Source organism: Triturus cristatus, chromosome 11 (genome assembly GCF_964204655.1).
Source record: "Triturus cristatus chromosome 11, aTriCri1.1, whole genome shotgun sequence".
In the NCBI taxonomy this organism is placed as follows: domain Eukaryota; kingdom Metazoa; phylum Chordata; class Amphibia; order Caudata; family Salamandridae; genus Triturus; species Triturus cristatus.
In genome coordinates, this window is record NC_140594.1 from 1,049,053,106 (window position 1) to 1,049,072,963 (window position 19,858).

A 19,858-nucleotide genomic window follows, 5' to 3' on the forward strand; every position below is an offset into this window, starting at 1 on the left:
TCGGGTGCAAATGATGGTTTCCAGCCAAAATGGGATTTGTGGCCTGCTCGTAGTCCTGGCTTTAGACTATTGCAATGTAATCCTTGTTGGGCTGCCCATAAGCAATTACTATGAGGTTACTTACACATCAGAATAGGCTTCCAGGTGTACCTCAGCATGCAGTATGGAATTGTGACAATATGAAACCAACAGAGCAGCACTGATGTAGAGTCAAGGATCAAGTTACAAAAAGAGCGCTATTCATAAAGCCAAAACCAACTGGAGTGAAGGCTTTCAGTACTTCAAGAAACTGGCACCACAATACAGGTCAGTTTGGAATTTAGCCACCTTTCATTGAATCTATTAATAGTCGTACTAACCGCATAACACAAAGGTTGGTCCCTTGGATGGAAAGCTCTACCCTTATCCCAATGCGGATGACAACAGTTTCCTGATCTTCATGAGGATCCTGAAAATTGAATGGTTTACTCAGGTCTTCAAACCGTGAACTGTCCCTGGCAAGCGGAATAACTGAGTAATTTTGGATAGGAGACCATTCATCGCATCTATCTGGATTGCCACTAAACTCAACATTTCTGTCCTTATCCTGAGTTTCAAAATCATTCCCTACAAAATGCTCACCAGAGAAAACATGCCTATCTGGAAAATTCCCAAATAAACAAATACACAAATATATCATTTATGTAACTCTCATTCTTCTACTTGTTATAATATCCGCCTGTGTACCTCTCATTCATCTACTTGTTATAGTATAAACCTATGTACCGCTCATCCTGCTACTTGTTATAGTATTGACAAGTAAATCTCATTCTTTTACATGTTATAGTATACACGTATGAATTTCTCATTCTTCTACTTGCCATTGCATTAACTTTTCTACATCTCATTCTTCTATTTGTTATATAGTATGCGCTTTTGTACCTCTCATCCTTCTACTTGTTATTGCATTCATTTATCTACCTCTCATTCCTCTACTTGTTATAGTATTGCCTTATGTACCTATTATTCTTCTACTTATTATTGTATTCACTTATCTACTGCTCATTCTTCTAATTGTTATAGTATTGCCTTATGTACATCTCATTCTTCTACTTGTTATAGTATTGCCTTATGTACATCTCATTCTTCTACTTGTTATAGTTTTGCTTTATGTACCTATTATTCTTTTACTTATTATTGTATTCACTTATCTACTGCTCATTCTTCTACTTGTTATAGTATTGCCTTATCTACATCTCATTCTTCTACTTGTTATAGTATTGCCATATGTACATCCCATTCTTCTACTTGTTATAGTATACGCTTTAGTACCTCTCATTCCTCTACTTGTTATAGTATTGCCCTATGTGCACCTCATTCTTCTACTTATTATTATGTTCACTTATCTACCGCTCTTTCTTCTACTTGTTATAGTATTGCCTTATGTATATCTCATTCTTCTACTTGTTATAGTATACACTTTTGTACCTCTAATTCTTTTACTTGTTATTGTTTTCACTTGGTTGTTTGCTAGAAGCATGCATGGTTAAACTACGCGTGCCTCTACCACGCAGCTCAAACCACAAATGTATCTTAATCGCGCATTCTTTTTCCACGCATGTCTTTACCACAAACGTTTGTGGTATAGGCATGAATGATGTAGGGGTATGGGTGGCTAAGGTCGCCACTACCCCGCCTCCATGCTGTCCCTTAAACTACCCCAACCCCTTCCACTGCCCTAAAACCTATTCCGATTCCCCCCAGCCCTAAGTACTACCCCATCTACCCAATCTCCTTCCACTGCCCTAAGGCCTAAAACCCTGTCCCTTTACATACACTACACCACCCCCTGCCCCTGCACTGTCCCTTAAACTACCCCAAACTATTTCACTGCCCTAAAACCTACCCCGACCCCCAGCCCTAAAAACTACCCCATCTACCCATTCTCCTCCCACTACCCTAAAGCCTAAAACCCTGCCGCTTTACATAAACTACCCTGAAACCCCTGAAACGGTCCCTTTAACTACCCCAACCCCTTCCACCGCCCTAACACCTACCCCGACCCCCCCCACCGACCCACCCTAAACATGAACCCAACTACCCATTCCCATCCCATTGCCCTAAGGCCTAAAACCCTGCCCTGTAAGTTACACCACTCCGCAGCCCTGCGCTGTCCCTTAAACTATCCCAACCCCTTCCACTGCCCTAAAACTGACCTCAACCCCCTCCCAGCCCTAAAAACTACCCAACCAGCCCCATTTACCTCACAGCGGAGTCTTCCCGCTTCCGTCTTCCAACAGTTAGATTGCACACTGCCTTAAACACGCATATGCATGGTTATGGCATATGCGTGGTTAAGGCAAGCGTCATCGAGCTTGTGTAGTCGGAACACGCGTGGTTCAGAGCACGGTGTTCCGACTGTTTCCCTTTTCACTTATTTACTTCTCATTCTTCTACTTGTTATAGTATTGACTAATGTACCTATCATTCTTCTACTTGTTATTGTTTTAACTTATCTACCTCTCATTCTTCTACTTGTTATAGTATTGGCTTATGTACAACTCACTCTTCAGCTTGTTATATTCTTTTTATACATCTCATTCTTCTACTTGTTCTAGTACACACTTATGCACCTCTAATTCTTCTACTTGTTATTGTATTCACTAATGCACATCTCGTTCTTCCACTTATTATAATATTCTTTCCGACTTCCTTTGTTGCTGAAACTATTTCATTGCTTCTTTCCTTGATTCAATTGTGCACTTGCATTCCTCCTCAGTCTCTCTCTCTGTAAACCCTTATGATGCCATTTTACCCTAGAACATCTAAACAACTTGCATATCTTGGTAATACAGTAAAGTGAAATATGTGCCCTTTTAATGCAACAGGTGTACTTTCAGGTCCTTTTAAATCCACAGATGCTGGCAGGAAGTGGGATGAAGATTAAGACAGAAAAGTTGTTTTACTTTGATTTCCCACAATAGAACATTGTTTCAAAATATGGTATCTTTTATTTGAGTGGAGAGCGGAAGTGAGGCGCTCAAACAATAATCTTGAGAGGACCCATAAGGGGGTTACTTGAAGGGATATGTCTTAAGGGCCAGGCACACCCACAAACGTATGCCCATATTACTATCTGACTTGCTTTTCACTATCTTTGATTGAAACTGTGCCTTGATTTAAGACTACAGACAGACCATTTGTTTCAACAAGATTCCCCCAATTAAAAAAAGCACCACTTTTTTTGCTGGCGTAATTGAAACATTCTAGTATTTGCTTTCTTCTTCTAAAAACAAAAATATGAAAACATCTGCACTGACTTTCAAATTTAGTCGGGAACTATCTGTGATATTTTGATGGTAAGCGCAAAAATAAGTATATCTGGGGCCCTATTATGTATAGGGCGCAGCTTCCCTGTTTGCGCCGGGTATACCTTAAAGCAGGTGCGCCAGGCGTAAACAATGAAATTTTGCCCTATTACATTGAATGCGCTGTCCCCAGGGCAGCCATGAGCTCGCACTGCACTGGGGGCAGCGCATTTCTGTGTAAAATGGAGCAGCTGCTTTGAAGCCGCTCCGTGTTTTCACTGTGCAGGCAGCAACCTGCCTGCATTTTTAAGGGGGAGTAGAGATGCCCTTGCAGGCGGGTGCAGTTAATGACTGCACCCGCCTGCAAAGGAATGTCTGGGAGGGTCCACGGGACCCACTTCCCCCCCTCCAGAGGGCTGCATCAGGGGCACACTGACAGTGTGCCACCTTTTAGATGGCGCACAGTCAGTGATCCACCTGAGAGCTACTTTGCCTCTGCGCCCGTGTCTGTAATACGGCGCAGGCACAGGGGCAAAGGGATTCCCTCAATTTCATGGGTCACACCACCGAGCTAATGAGGGAACACCCCCTGAAGACAGCGCTGGTGCTTTATTTGCACCAGCGTTATCAGTATTACAGAAGGGCACACACAAGCGTCTATGGCCCCTTCTGTAAAACCAAAGTGCCCCGGCGGCACGCAAAGCGGGTGCAAACACCTGTTGCGCCCTCTGGGCAATTATGTAATACAGTCCATAGTGTCATTTTTTAATCTTACCAGGGCATAGTTAATACAAATACTTGGTGCTAAAGTTCCGAAAAAGAGGGCAAGATTACATGGCTGACATTAAAAAACTTACCTTAAGCGGCTTGCAATCAGGATGTAACTGTGGGACTTTACTCTTATCGCAATCGGTTTCTTTTATTTTATATTCGAATTTATAGATGGTCCCAGCCACGACCTGCATTAATTGCACACAAAAAATACATTTAATTTATTATATATTTGTATTAAAAAAAATAAACTCAGCAATTCATGAGAAAGTTTGCAAGTAGATTTAAACAGAAGTCGAGTCATGAACAATGCCTGGCTACTTAATTAGTCGGGCCAAAAACATGCAATTGCTCTTCCTTATATGATACATATCTGTACATAGTATGTGTGATTTGGCAATCTCTAGAAGGCTAGATGGGCATTGTCAAGCACAGTTAGAAACATAACAGGGGAACAACCAACAGATAAATGAAGGTTTTAATTCTCCAATATTTATAACATTCAATAATAGAGGTACAGTGAATTTTGATTACAATGAAGATACAGGATGGCCAAAGCAACATAAATTCAATTATTTACTTTGAGTTTCTTATTGCACTTTTGAACATCTAGGGTTTTTTAGTGCTTTACAAGGAACAGAAATATTTACAGCTATAAATAGAAGCACAACAATCAAGCCTAAATGTGGAAAGATTTGGGGCCCAACTTAGAGTTTGGCAAACAGGGTACTCTGCTGCAAATGTGACGGGGTATTCGTTCGGCCAAACCCACGGTCCACCCACCTCTTTAACAGATGGGAGGACCTTAAGTTTTCAGTCCCCATTGGCTTGTCGACGGCTACCACCAGCGGTCCACTTTGGGAGTTTTTGTCTGAAAAAACTAACGTTTTTTTCGGAAAAATAGAAACATTGTAAAGGTTTGATGGAAGGCTGTCAAAGTGGTAACAGCATGGGCATTTCCTTCTCCCCAAATTATGCAAATCTTACTATGGGGTGGTGGGAGAAGGAAATAGCCTGGGGCTACAACAACAACAAGGCCCTGGAGAAGATCATATTAAGGACACACTAAATAGACGACCTGTTCCTAATTTGGAACGGAAACAAGGAGAAGTTCATGGAATATTTTAAATCTCTAAATGACAACAACATTGGACTCTCCTTTACATGCTCTGTTAGCCGTCACAAAGTAGACTTTCTGGACACTGCAGTCTACAGTGAGAATAGACAAATACAGACCACCCTCTACAGAAAGAAAACCTCAACAAACAGCATCCTCCATGCAGATAGCTTCCACCCCAAACAGCTATTGAAAAGAATCCCATTCGGGGAATTCATCAGGATGCAACGTAATTGCTCCAAAGATGAAGAAACAGAAAAAGACATCATCAAAAGTGTGGGTAGACTCAAAAAGAGAGGGTACAAGGAAAGAGATCTCAATAAAAGCATGAACAAAATTGAAAAGACTACACAAACAGAAATTCTGGGCAAAAAATCTGAGAAGAAAAAGAGAAATCAAAATCAATGTGACAAGCAAACAGCCCCAAGGCTCATATTAAGAAGCACATAAAATCAGACAAAGTATTCAAAAGTACTGGCCACTATTATCACAAGACCATGACATTGCTAAGATCATCGGTAAAAGACCACAAATCACCTATAGAAAGGCATCTTCACTCAAAGACACATTAGTACAGAGTCAGTTCCAATCAAAACCAAAAGACACAATAACAAACTGGCTTTATAAAGTATAACAACTGCAAAGCGTGCAAGATTGGAACCAATAAAAAAGACATAAGAGATCCTGAAGGAAGAATCATCCATATCAACCAAAGAATAACATGCACAACGCAATATGTAGTTTATGCCATCCAATGCAATTGCGGCCTTATGTATATAGGCAGTACCACCTGCATGCTTAAAAAACGGATTTTGGAACACATCCAGGTAGTAAAAAACAAAGAGCAAACCTATGCAACTGCCACACATCTACTCATGTGCCAAAATGGAGATTGGCGAAAAATGAATTTCTTTGGTATAAACACGTGGAAATCAATGAAAGAATGGGCGACAGAAAAAGGAGACTCAGGCAACTAGAGTATAAATACATAATCAGACTTCGCACAGAAAATCCGAAGGGGATGAACATTGATGAAGAATTTTATGTTCACCTATAAATACATCATTTCAAACTGCAGGAATTAGCTACGAAATGCAAAATACCATCAATGCTATAAAACCAACCAAGGAAAAAATGTGACTAAACATTTGTTGAACTTAGACAAACTCACAACTGGATTTCATAAAAGAGGGTACTATACCCTTCACGCCATGAACAATCTGCCATATAAAACCGAGATGCATAGATTATTATGACTTTAAATGTACTTTACATATCAATGTAACCAATACACTATTTACGAAAAAGTGTCTGCAATGTGATAAAATTATATGTCATCATTGCCACATCTATGTAAATGCATATTGCACAAAACATATACTGTTTAATCATTGATAGGTAACTAGAAAAAAAAGTGTTCATTAATTGCAAAATACGACTCTGTCATGAGGTAATCTGTATATTTTAAAATTGAACTACCATTCCCAGAATTCCATGGCACTGTATACTCACAGGAAACGATATAAAAACAGATGTAACAGTAGTGCCCCCTACCGCGAAAAAGGTTGTTCTGGCCGAAACGCGTCGTGTGACAGACTGGCTTTGTAATAAATCACACTTTTCAAAATTTCAGAGTGTGGCGTCCTTTGTTAAAAAATATATATATATACTCCTTCCTCCTCAGAAAAGACCAGAGCCCACGCGGAATCACAGGTAAACTCCCTTTATTTCCACACAAGGGTTAGCATGGCGCGTTTCGGAATAAGTTCCTTTATCAAATGCCTCAACCATCTCTGTGCACCACACATCCACATTTAAACGTAAAGCGTCTTCGATCTTATTGGTCGAGACACTCCGCTGATTTAAGGAAAATGGGAGAGTGTTTCAGACTCGGTGATTCGAGTACATCAGCTGCAGGTAAACTTCATAAGTACTGCCCCAGTGGGCCAGGCCTGCAGCGTCCCATTACTCCATGCCTGAATTTGAGTAGATATTGTTGCATGCTGGGAATCCGAGTTGGCCGAATCACCATCCAGCCGTATCATGCCCCTGCGATCCTGCAACACACACCACTTCAATAAGATTGCACATCTACTGTGAAGTCACAATTCTGAAATGTCAGAGCAGTCCCGCTGGGCGGTGCGGCGGGTCGGTGTTACCCCAAGAACTTTGAGAAAAAAGAAGCTGTGCCACTGCTGACACCGACCCTCGTGCGGATCGGGGCTCTGTGTGTGCTTGTAGCCCGCACAACACATGAAACTGGAACTCCTTCCTCCTCAGAAAAGACCAGAGCCCACGCGGAATCACAGGTAAACTCCCTTTATTTCCACACAGTGGTTAGCATGAGGCGTTTCGGAAAAAGTTCCTTTATTAAATGCCCCAACCATCTCTGTGCATCACACATCCACATTTAAACGTAGAGCGTATTCGATCTTATTGGTGGAGACACTCTGCTGATTTAAGGAAAATGGGAGGGTATTTCAGACTCGGTGATCCAAGTTCATCAGCTGCAGGTAACCTTCGTAAGTACTGCCCCAGTGGGCAGGGCCTGCAGCGTCCCATTACTCCATGCCTGAATGCGTGTAGATGTTGTTGCATGCTGGGAATACGAGTTGTCCGAATCACCATCCAGCCGTATCATGCCCCTGCGATCCTGCAACACGCACCACTTCAATAAGAGTGAGCATCTATTGTGAAGTCACAATTGTGAAATGTCAGAGCAGTCCCGCTGGGCAGTGCGGCGGGTCGGCGTTACCCCAAGAACTTTGAGAAAAAACAAGCTGTGGCGCTGATGATGCCGACCCTCATGCGGATGGGGGCTCTGGATGTGCTCATGGCCCCCACAACACATGAAACTGGAACTCCTTTCTCCTCAGACAAGACCAGAGCCCTTCGGAATCACAGGTAAACTACCTTTATTTCCACACAGTGGTTAGCATGACACGTTTCGGAATAAGTTCCTTTATCAAATGCCCCAACCATCTCTGTGCATCACACATCCACATTTAAACGTAGAGCGTATTCGATCCTATTGGTGGAGACACTCTGCTGATTTAAGGAAAATGAGAGGATGTTTCAGACTCGGTGATCCGAGTTCATCAGCTGCAGGTAACCTTTGTAAGTACTGCCCCAGTGGGCCGGGCCTGCAGCGTCCCATTACTCCATGCCTGAATGCGTGTAGATGTTGTTGCATGCTGGGAATACGAGTTATCCGAATGACCATCCAGCCGCATCATGCCCCTGCGATCCTGCAACACGCACCACTTCAATAAGAGTGAGCATCTATTGTGAAATCACAATTCTGAAATGTCAGAGCAGCCCCACTGGGCAGTGCGGCGGGTCGGCGTTACCCCAAGAACTTTGAGAAAAAACAAGCTGTGGCACTGATGACGCCGACCCTCATGCGGATGGGGGCTCTGTATGTGCTCGTGGCCCACACAACACATGAAACTGGAACTCCTTCCTCCTCAGAAAAGACCAGAGCCCACGCAGAATCACAGGTAAACTCCCTTTGTTTCCACACAGTGGTTAGCATGACGCATTTCAGAATAAGTTCCTTCATCAAATGCCTCAACTATCTCTGTGCATCACACATCCACATTTAAACGTAGAGTGTCTTCGATCTTATTGGTGGAGACACTCCACTGATTTAAGGAAAATGGGAGGGTGTTTCTGACTCGGTGATCCGAGTTCATCAGCTGCAGGTAACCTTCGTAAGTACTGCCCCAGGGGACCGGGCTTGCAGCGTCCCATTACTCCATGCCTGAATTTGTGTAGATGTTGTTGCATGCTGGGAATACGAGTTGTCCGAATCACCATCCAGCCGTATCATGCCCCTGCGATCCTGCAACATGCACCACTTCAATAGGAGTGCGCATCTATTGTGAAGTCACAATTCTGAAATGTCAGAGCAGTCCCGCTGGGCGGTGCGGCTGGTCGGCGTTACTTCAAGAACTTTGAGAAAAAACAAGCTGTGCCACTGCTGACGCCGACCTTCGTGCGGATGAAGGCTCTGTATGTGCTCGTGGCACGCACAACACATGAAACTGGAACTCCTTCCTCCTCAGAAAAGACCAGAGCCCACGCGGAATCACAGGTACTCTCCCTTTGTTTCCACACAGTGGTTAGCATGACGCGTTTCGGAATAAGTTCCTTCATCAAATGCCTCAACCATCTCTGTGTATCACACATCCACATTTAAACATAGAGCGTCTTCGATCTTATTGGTGGAGACACCCCGCTGATTTAAGGAAAATGGGAGGGTGTTTCAGACTCGGTGATCCGAGTTCATTAGCTGCAGGTAACCTTTGTAAGTACTGCCCCAGTCGGCCGGGCCTGCAGCGTCCCATTACTCCATGCCTGAATGCGTGTAGATGTTGTTGCATGCAGGGAATATGAGTTGTCCGAATCACCATCCAGCCGTATCATGCCCCTGCGATCCTGCAACACGCACCACTTCAAGAGTGCGCATCTATTGTAAAGTCACAATTCTGAAATGTCAGAGCAAAATATACATATATATATATATATATTCACTGAAAAAACCATAGGTTTCACACACGTTATAGTTAGGAATTAGCATTTAAAAAACCTTAGAAATTCAGTGAAAAAACCATAGGTTTCACACATGTTATAGTTAGCTGGACATTTTACTCGTAAAAAACCAATGAAATTGCCCCGTTATAGTTAGTTCAGCTAACTATAACTCGCGCGCCCGCAATGCACTGCTGATGACGTCACATATTACATCACTCATGACATGGTCAGTGACATCACTCATGACATCACTGATGACATCTCAAATGACATCACTGATGACATCACTGATGACATCATCCAGTGAATGTGTGTTTTTCTGAAAATTAAATATGTTTTATATATGTATATCTCAAGGTCGATGGAAGAATAAATGGGTATATAAGTGTCTAAATGGATGATTTGTTTTTGAAAAATTGATTGTGTAACTGACTGATTAAGTGTATCTCTCACTTTGTGTATAAGTGGCTGCATGGGTTGGTGAGTAGCTACATGGGTGTCTATATAGGTTATTAGTTGTTTTTTTGAGTATCAGTCTGAGTGTCTGTATGGTACGGTGGGGGGTATTACGTAGTGCATAGATGCATGAATGAGTGACTCACTGTTTGTATGTGTTGAAGACAGCATGTGTGCAGGACTGTATGGGTGGATGAGTGTGTGTATGGGTGTGTTAGTGAGTGAATGACTGTCTCAATAGTGTCTTCAGGAGTAACTACATATGTTTTAAACTAGTATATGTGACTATTGGTGTATATATGTGAGTATATGTGAGAGGGAGAGATTGAAAGAGTTCCTGTATGAATAAGTATGTGTTTCTATAAGTGATTGTTTAAAAGACTAAGTATGTGTAAGTTTCCGTAGAAGTAAGTATGGTGGTGTGTGTATTACTGTATATGCAAGTAAATGTATGTTTTATTCTTTATTAGCATGAGTGACTATGTGTGTGAGTAACTCTATGGATGAGTGGCATTGTGTAACAGGATGTATAGATGTATGAGTACATATGATGAGTGAGTACATGTATGAGTGACTGTATAGGACTGTTGGTGAATGAGTGGATGTGTATGTGGATCTTAGAATTACTGAAGAGGTTGTTGTAACTGGTATTGGTATGTCCATTGTTTTGAAATTTTTAGTCTCTATTTTTGAATGTGTGTATCAAAGCTTATATTAAGGTGAGAGGAGGTCTGCCACTCTATCACAAGGATGATGTCATCAGTGATGTCATCAGTGATGTCATTTGAGATGTCATCAGTGATGTCATGAGTGATGTCACTGACCATGTCATGAGTGATGTAATATGTGACGTCATCAGCAGTGCATTGCGGGCGCGCGAGTTATAGTTAGCTGAACTAACTATAACGGGGCAATTTCATTGGTTTTTTACGAGTAAAATGTCCAGCTAACTATAACATGTGTGAAACCTATGGTTTTTTCACTGAATTTCTAAGGTTTTTTAAATGCTAATTCCTAACTATAACGTGTGTGAAACCTATGGTTTTTTCAGTGAATTTCTAAGGTTTTTTAAATGCTAATTCCTAACTATAACGTGTGTGAAACCCATGGTTTTTTCAGTGAATTTGCAAGGTTTTTTAAATACTAATTCCTAACTATAACGTGTGTGAAACCCATGGTTTTTTCAGTGAATTTGCAAGGTTTTTTAAATGCTATTTTTTTTTTTTATTCTTCATTTTTTTCAAACATATTTTTAATTTAATTTTCTTATCTTTTATAAAGACTATGCTTAAATTTTTAAAATCCTTAAATATTTTTTTTATATATATTTTTTAAAATAAACATGTAAAATTTAGTTCCAGATTTTTTTTTTTTTTTTTTTTTTTTTTATAGTACGCGTACCGTAAGCTCACGGTAAGCGTACGGTTTACGCAACGTCCGTAATCTATCTACGCTGCTTGCGTATAGTTACGTACTTTGCGTAGCCGCGCGTACTGCGCGTGGGACGCGTGCGCGCTTACGCAACACGCGCACGTTACGCGGAAGTGACGGGGAGTGACTGTTATGCGCATGCGCGCAAGCGCGTGTATTTTTTACGCGCACGCGTACTTTTTGCCGTAAGCGTACCGTAAGCGTACCGTAAGCGTACGGTTGGTCATGTGATCATGAAACACAACTTTTGATTGGTTGAAACTACTTTCAGTTCTAGAACTCTCCTACACCACACCCATTCCCCTCATTTCTGCTTGTGATCCCTTGGGAGAAGGAGCTGGTTTGTCTTTGGGATACGATGGCAGAACAGCAGAGCTCTTCTGAGAGTGAGGCTAGCACCAGCAGCACTGTCTTGAGGCAGAGAGCGAGGAAAGTAAAGCCTTCTTATGTTTGGGATTATTTTACTTTTCCAGAAGGCCAGCAAAAGGTGAATGCACCCTTAGTTACTTGCAAGCTGTGTAAGCGTGTACTTTCTAGAGGTAATCCTAACAGGAAGTATTCCTTTGGGAATCACACCATGAAGAGACACCTCCAGGATGTACACAGAAGGACACATGGTCATCTTTTTGGAAGTAACTCTTCAGAAAGACGAGCCAGTACATCCACAGCAGCTCAGCCTGGACCATCATCTGCAGGGCAGACTCCTTCTTCTGCAGGTCAGGTGAGCCCTTCATCTGTGGGGGGAGAATCTCCTTTTGCTGGCCCTCTGGAAATTAACCCTCGGTTTGCGAGGGTTGAAGTACGGTGCGCCACTTGTCACGATCTAATTACTTATAGGGAGACCAGTGTTTCCCTGGTGAACAGTAAAATAGATCAGCACACTTGTCGTACCGTCTAATATTCCCAATCTTTCTTTCCTCTGTCCCTGCATGAACACAACGGTTCTTTTAAGAGCCAACCTTATCTTTCATCTTTTTTTTACATATGTTTTTAAAAACTTTTTTTTATTTTTTTTTACCGTACGCGTACGGTAAGCGTACCTTTTTTTTTATTTTTTAAAAAAAACACTAAAAATCATTTATCACATTAGAAGGTCCTTGAGAGACTACAATTATTATTATTGACTTACCATACTCACTCAAAAAAATATTTATTCATTTGTTTTTTTAAAAAATAGTTTTTAAAATGGTTGTAGTTTCCGAAAATTTTCTATATCGATCTGAAAAAAAAGAAAAAAGTATTAATATTTTTAAACCATTTTATAATACAGTACACATATTTACATTTTTTACCAAAAAATATTTTTGCCTTATTTTTGCTGTTTTCAGAATATATTGCATTTCACTATAAATTGTGAAAGCAATTGCATTCATCATTTTACAGCGGGCAAAAAAAAATAACAATCTCAAAGATTGTATTAAAAAAGCCCAGAATCTCTTCTCACTTAAACTTATCATTACAGAAATGCATATTATTCTAAAAAAATATCATCTAAAAACAATACTTTTTTCTTTAAAATACCGTCTGATATGTTTGTTTCAGAAGTATAATCACAATATTATATCTCAAATAACTCCAAAATACATCTGATTTTATTTCCTTTAGGCCAAATAGTATTTTTTTTTTTTCCTGGAATAAATTTCCAAGGGAAAACCATTAAAATTCTAAAGTTTAATCTGTCCAGATCTCACCAATTCTCTGTAACATTTTGGTTCACGAAAACTTTTTGAATAATTTATTTAGTCCACAATAGAATTGCTTACTTTTCCACATGGCCAAATAGTAATTTTTTAAATCATTTTTGAAAAAATTTCCAATGGCAGTCCAATAGCATTCCAAAATTTAAAATGTGCAGAAGTTACCGATTATCTCTAAATTATTGGTTTTTCAAAATTGCATTAAAAATTAAAAAAGTCCACATTACAATTGGTTATCTTTCCTTTAGGCCAAATGATAATTTTAAAAATCTTTTTTCTACAAAATTGCAATGGTAATCCAGTAAAATGGTAAAATTATTTTGTCCAGATCTTGCCAAATCTCTCTAAAATTTAGGTTTCAGGAAGATTAGATAGGAATTTGCTAAATCAAAAGGCAAACGTTGTTTGAAAATCAATTGGGAATCATTACACAGTGTCCAGCCTTTTTCACATTTTAGATAAACTGTGTAATGTCCAGAAGTAACAGTAGGTCCATCATGGAAAATTATTGCAACAGTTACAAAAGTTTTTCCTGAAATTGATAATTGCTGTCCTGTAAACTTCTTTATTAAAGTATCCAATTTTGATCCATCAGCTCTACATCGTTGCATCATTAAAATTACATACTGTCCGTATTCCCTTAAAATTAATGTTGATAACATGTCAGAATTACACTCACCACATTTCATGCTATGATTAGCATCTTTAACTAATTTTGCAAAAGTGACTGTTTTACTCTCTGGCAATGTCAAATAAATAAACCTTTCATTATCAACAATAGAGCCACATATATTATAACAATTATCACAACTATGTTCCCATTTATAAGAGAGACCAAAAAAAATGTAAATGGGAACTCCTTCTTCTTCCACTACCTGAAGAAAATACATCAAAAATTCGTGTGCATCTTGCTGTTCATTTTGAGAAAACTGTGTTCGTCCTGAACATACATCTAAAAGTTTTCTAATATCAGTAGCACTTTCTATTTGAGTTTTATCTTTACTCAGCTTTTGAAAAAGGAGACTGAGCTCTGAACAGAATCTTTTTCCCTGATTTACTATTATCTGCTCTTGCAAACTTTCCAGATAAAATGCAACATTCAGCACTACATTAGCGTAGCAGTTGACACCAGAGCTATTTTCAAAATGACATCCTACAACCTGTTCTTCATTGTCCTTTTTCTTTTTGTTTGCAATTACATCACTCCTCTTTTTTTTCCTCTTCTCTATATCTTCATTACAGATATTCTCATTTCTCCTTTTACGAGAAACTACACGTTTCTCCAACACAGGATACTGACCTAAATGAGGAGCATAGCTTCTTCTTAATCTATTATACTCCTTTACACAGTTTGCATCAGCACTAACTTTTGAGTCATCAAAGTCTATCATGAATAAACCTGATAATGTTTTGACTCGTGACAAAGCTACATATGCCATACCTTCTTTGAACACAGTTGAACCAATGTTCACAAATGCACAATCTACAGTCAATCCTTGAGACTTGTGGATAGTTACAGCATATGCTAGTGAAAACGGAAACTGCTTCCTACGTACATATAAGTCTTTCACAAGCATGAAACGAACTGAACAACGACAAATGTCTTTAACTTCCTCTATCTGATCAAATTTTATTTTTAAACATTCAATTCCATCTTTTTTCTGATAATTAATAAAACCCACAACTCTTCCCATCGCTCCATTCACTAAGCCTTTCTCAACATCCAAATTTCTCCTTAAAAACACTCTACAGTTCATGCAAACATATAGATTTTTTTCTAATCCTGCTGTTTTGGAGATGTTCTTCTCTAGTGAGTCCAATTTATTTTTCAGTTTGCCTGTTACTGTGACAGTAATTCTTCCATCCTCAATTTTGTCCACTGCTTCCAATTTCCTGATGTCTTCCTTTTCCAATTTCAAAAGCTCCTCATTAAATATTGAGCATTCACGTAGAGTTGGCATTAAGCAGATGACACTTTTGTTTTCTGCAATATTCTTGTATATTTTCTCTGCAACTATTTCTTCCTTTGGAAATAAATTATGTAGCAGCCGACTCTGTAATGCTTTTTTCCCAACTTCTGTGAGTAGTCCAATCCTGATATCTTTCAGAATACTTCCATATTCTTCATCGTTTGCTTGCCTCATATTAGTTGTAAGTTCCTTGTACTCAAAGAAGGACCAAATATTTGTATTTCCAATGCTTCCCAATGACTTCTTCGTGTCTTCATGTGTCACAGTATTAAACACTGGTTGTCCTTTAACTGGAGTAAGTTGCAAAAGATCCCCAAAAACTATGACGTGTTTTCCACCAAATAACACGTCATAGTCTGTCTTCAAAATTTGCTGCATTCTTAAATGCACAAAGGCAAGCATTAAGTTTGATACCATGCTCACCTCATCAATAATGAGAACTTGCATCTTCTTCAATACTCGTGAAACTTCCAAGGATGCTTCTCCAGTCAGCTTGTTGAATTGTATTTTGTTCTCATGCTCCACTGGTAACATTAGCAAACGATGTAAGGTGATTCCTTTTATGTTATATGCTGCTAACCCAGTTGGAGCAGTAACCACACAAGACAAAGTAGAATCCGTTTTTTGCTTTAGGTAGCTTCTGATGACTTTAATTAGGAAACTTTTTCCAGTGCCAGCTTGTCCGCTTACATACATCCTGATTGGATGAAATGATGTGCATGAGCACTCTTTTTTGATATGTAAAAATCCGTGATCAATTTTGTTTTTGATCTCTTCATAAATTTGTTGCTGCTCTTGATTCAGTTGTCTTTCCAAATTTTCTAAGTCTATAAATTCTTCTTGAGCTTGATTCATAGCCGTTTCCACTTCATTCATGGCTATTGATGCTTCATTTTCAACGATTGGTTGTCCTAGGGGATCTTGACTGTGTGTTCCTGAACTTTGGCTGTCCTGAGAACTGTCTCTAGCTATTTCTGCTGCAATTGTAGTTTCCTGTTCAATTTCTTCATTTAACATTTGCAGATAAGTTGAGAATGTACTGCATTGTATGCTGTCTTTGCAAGCATTAAAAGAATCTTCATAGCTCTGGAATTCTCCCAGTAGTTCATCCTCTGTACGCCATGGTTTAAACAACTGTAAAAGAGCCAAGTAGTAAAATTCTTTCTTGTCGGTAGTGTCGCAACTCAGCTTCCGGTGATTTATCAAACTTCCTTTGGTTTGCTTCACCAAACATCCTTCTTCACCAACAACTTTATATTTTCCACTGTTGATGTCTTCTGCAGCTTTCCGTGAATAAATGTAGTTCTGTAACACTTCATAGAGACACATGTTCTCCAGATGATGACTTCTCTTGGGATAATATGTGTCCAACATGTTTGTTTTCAATATGTCTGTACTTTCTGGGTCATTCTCAGCCAAATATTCAATTTCTCCAACAGATTTCAGTACCCGATTTCTCATTGCTGCAAGGCCTAAACTTGCCCAAATTATTCTTCTTGACTTCGAGTAGAGACTTGCAGAAGATAACCTATCTGAACATTCGTAGGATCCAATTTCTCGATGCGATAACATCTTCAAACTGAAACTGTACAGCTTCTTACTGACAGTCTTCTCGTGAGAAATCTCTTCCCACATTTCCTTCAATTCTGTTTTTTCTGATTTCGTAATGTAAGACGTTACATATCGAGCAACAGCAATGGAATTGTCAGCAACATACTGTATATCCATGTTAGCGTTCCACATGGATAAAATGACTGGGTTGTAGTCATTTATATTTTTTGATTCTTCTTTTCTTTTAAGGTTGTAGGTATTCTTAGGTGATTTTCTTGTGATAGTATGTCTCACAGCTGACATAAAACTGTTGACTCTTCCATTTGTAAGAACAGGTCTAGGAAATCCAAATCGACATTTAGTGTAGTATTTTTCTTTGCTCTTGTATTTCCGTCGACAGTATTTTCCACACCGATGACTTTGGAAACGTAGAACTTGCTCCTTTAACTTGTTCTCTTCTGTGCTTTTAGGTATAGCACATGTTGCATATTCTTCAATGTAAGATAACACTGCTTCATCAGTATCTGTTCCAAACTTTGGGGCATCCTTGATCCACAGCAGCATATGAATATGAGGAGCACCTCTTGCCTGGTACTCTTTTCTCCAAAAGAAATCCACTACTTCTCCAAGGGGTGGATTTTTTTTATTGCAGATGAAGGATATCATAGCCTCAAATCTATGATTGAAATATCTGCAAACATTAACCGGATCCAATGAGCACAGTTCTCCTGCTGTCTTGTATTCGATGTTTTTAATGTTTGAATTGGCCTCTCGTAGAAAATCCAGTAAATCATCCCAAGCGTACTCGGCACAGCTTAGGGTAAGGAACCATGTTGGTGTTCCTAAATTGCGTAACATGCATTTTAGTTCACCATGGCGTCGGTACCAATATTCATTTGTCCCACGCTGACAAGCCATCAGATTGATCAGTTGTGTTTCCAAATGATCATCTCGGTGCTGCACTTTCTCCATAAAATCCTTAGCAGACACATTTTGTAAATGTACTCCACTTTTTAAAATGTGATTTACTGCATAAGACAGTGCAGACAAGTCGCTTTCAAATAAAAGATGGAACAAATAAGGAATACTTTGTCGAAATCTGGGATCTTCAGCATATAGTCTTGTAGTTCGATACTCTGAAGCTGGAATCTGTTCTGGACGTTCATCGTATCGTCCTCCTTTTCCTTTAGGAAACAGCTGGGGAAAACATCGAGCTTCCAAGCTCTCCTCCCATACACTCACGGGATTTCCTTTTGCTTTCTTCATCTGAAAGAGATCAATATTGTCTCCCATAACTTCTTTCGAATGGAGAGGATGTATGCTAAAATGTTCATAAATTTCTTCTTCCTTTGACTTGTCCACTTTTTCAATTTGTCCAGTTGGTGTTTCTGTGTCTCCTTGTAAATCTTCTTCTTCTTCTTCTTCTTCTATATAAATTGATTCATACCATTTGTTATTTTTTTTCAAATACAAATTTGCTCTTTGTACTTTCCGCACATCTACCAGCTCCTGCCAAATCTTCTTATTCTTTGTAGGTACACCATTAACCAGAATAATTAATGGTTCAGTTTCCAAAGTATCCGCATCAATAGTTTCCATATTTTTTTTCAAATCCAAGGGCAAATACACCACTCTACCTTTTAAACCTCTCAGTAAATCTGAAGGAGGTAATTTACCAGTTTTGGGCTCCATACGTACTATGGTCTGGAACGGATGAACACATTGAATGAGTATAGACTCATATGTATTTAATTCAGAAAGTTCAGCAGGAATAGCATCCAATTCTAAATTATTATGTACAGCTCTGGTCGGCATTCTATTTTCCTCTAACTTGTTGTAGCAGTATTTACAAATACGCTGATCTTCACCCAATTCAAAACAATTTTCAAGAAATATATATGTGGCAAAATCCATCCACTTATAATTATCTTCATTTTCACTCTTTCTGTAGAGATCAACATTCCTAGTTTGTTTTCTATAATGAGTTCTGCGGCAACAAATACAAGTAACATTTGGTCTTTCATTAGAGATTATTGCAAATTTTGTTATGTGATCATTAAATGTCTTACTTACACAAGGTTCTACATTCTCTTCCACTTCTGCCTCATTTACTGTGTCCTTCTCTGCACTGTTTTGTTCAGGACCAAAGTAACAAAACTGAATTTCATCAACAACCTTCTCTACATCTGATACCGTTCCTCGGAACAGAGCCCTATTCAATTCATTTAACTTTATTGCTGGACTTTTGGCAAAATACAACCGTCTCACAAACTTTCTCATTTCAGTATGATGAACAGCCAGCATCCTAAAATGATGGAAAACACTATTGCACACTTTTCTAGATAGACAAGCAAGAGAATGACCCTGCAAACCAGTATTCTCTCTCACTCTGCATGGATCCAGACTTTGAAGCACCTTAATCTTTTGTTTTACACTTTTTTTACTATATTCTCTTAGAAACTCTCGAAATCTGTCAATAGATTCCTGACGCACAGTGCAAATACTACTACAATTCCAAGTGTACACTGGGGCTTTAGGACGTCTCCCCATTGCCTCATCTGCCATCACTTGTACCTCATCTCTTGGAACCATTATCTCCTTCTCCATTATGCAACCATTTTTTACTTCGTATGAACGACCTCTGGTGTCAACTGCATGCAGCAAACTATTACTTTGAAAATAGCTCTCTTCATTAAAAAAAGGTTCACTACTTGAACTATGCATCCACTTTCCTAAAAACACTTTACAAAAGTTTGTTCTGTTCACTACTCTTTTGCTTTTGCTTTGTGATTTCAGTACATTAACCATTTTATCTAATGTACGCATCCTATTCAAAATTAATATGAATAGTTTCCTTTTTAATTCTAATGCTTTTGCTGCAATGGCTTCAATTTCTTTTTTTCTCTTGTAATATTTAGCCTTTTGCTTATATTTCTTTATATCCTTTATCAAATTGGACATAACTCTTCTCTGAAACATTTTTCTACGTATCTCTTTAAATGCTGTTTTTCTGTTTATGTTAAACTTTTCAATTGCAGAAGG

At 39.2% G+C, this 19,858-nt stretch overlaps 1 protein-coding gene across 3 annotated transcripts in view; it reads right to left on the reverse strand.

The window, feature by feature from the left end:
- The window catches only part of LOC146785927 (uncharacterized), a 671,075-nt gene that overhangs the window by 611,881 nt on the left and 39,336 nt on the right, over window positions 1-19,858 (reverse strand). For all 3 annotated transcript variants that reach the window (XM_085635325.1, XM_085635328.1, XM_085635327.1), the window contains exon 5: window positions 4,145-4,246. In XM_085635325.1, the coding sequence (XP_085491451.1) occupies window positions 4,145-4,246 (102 nt within the window). The remainder of the gene's footprint in view (window positions 1-4,144; window positions 4,247-19,858) is intronic.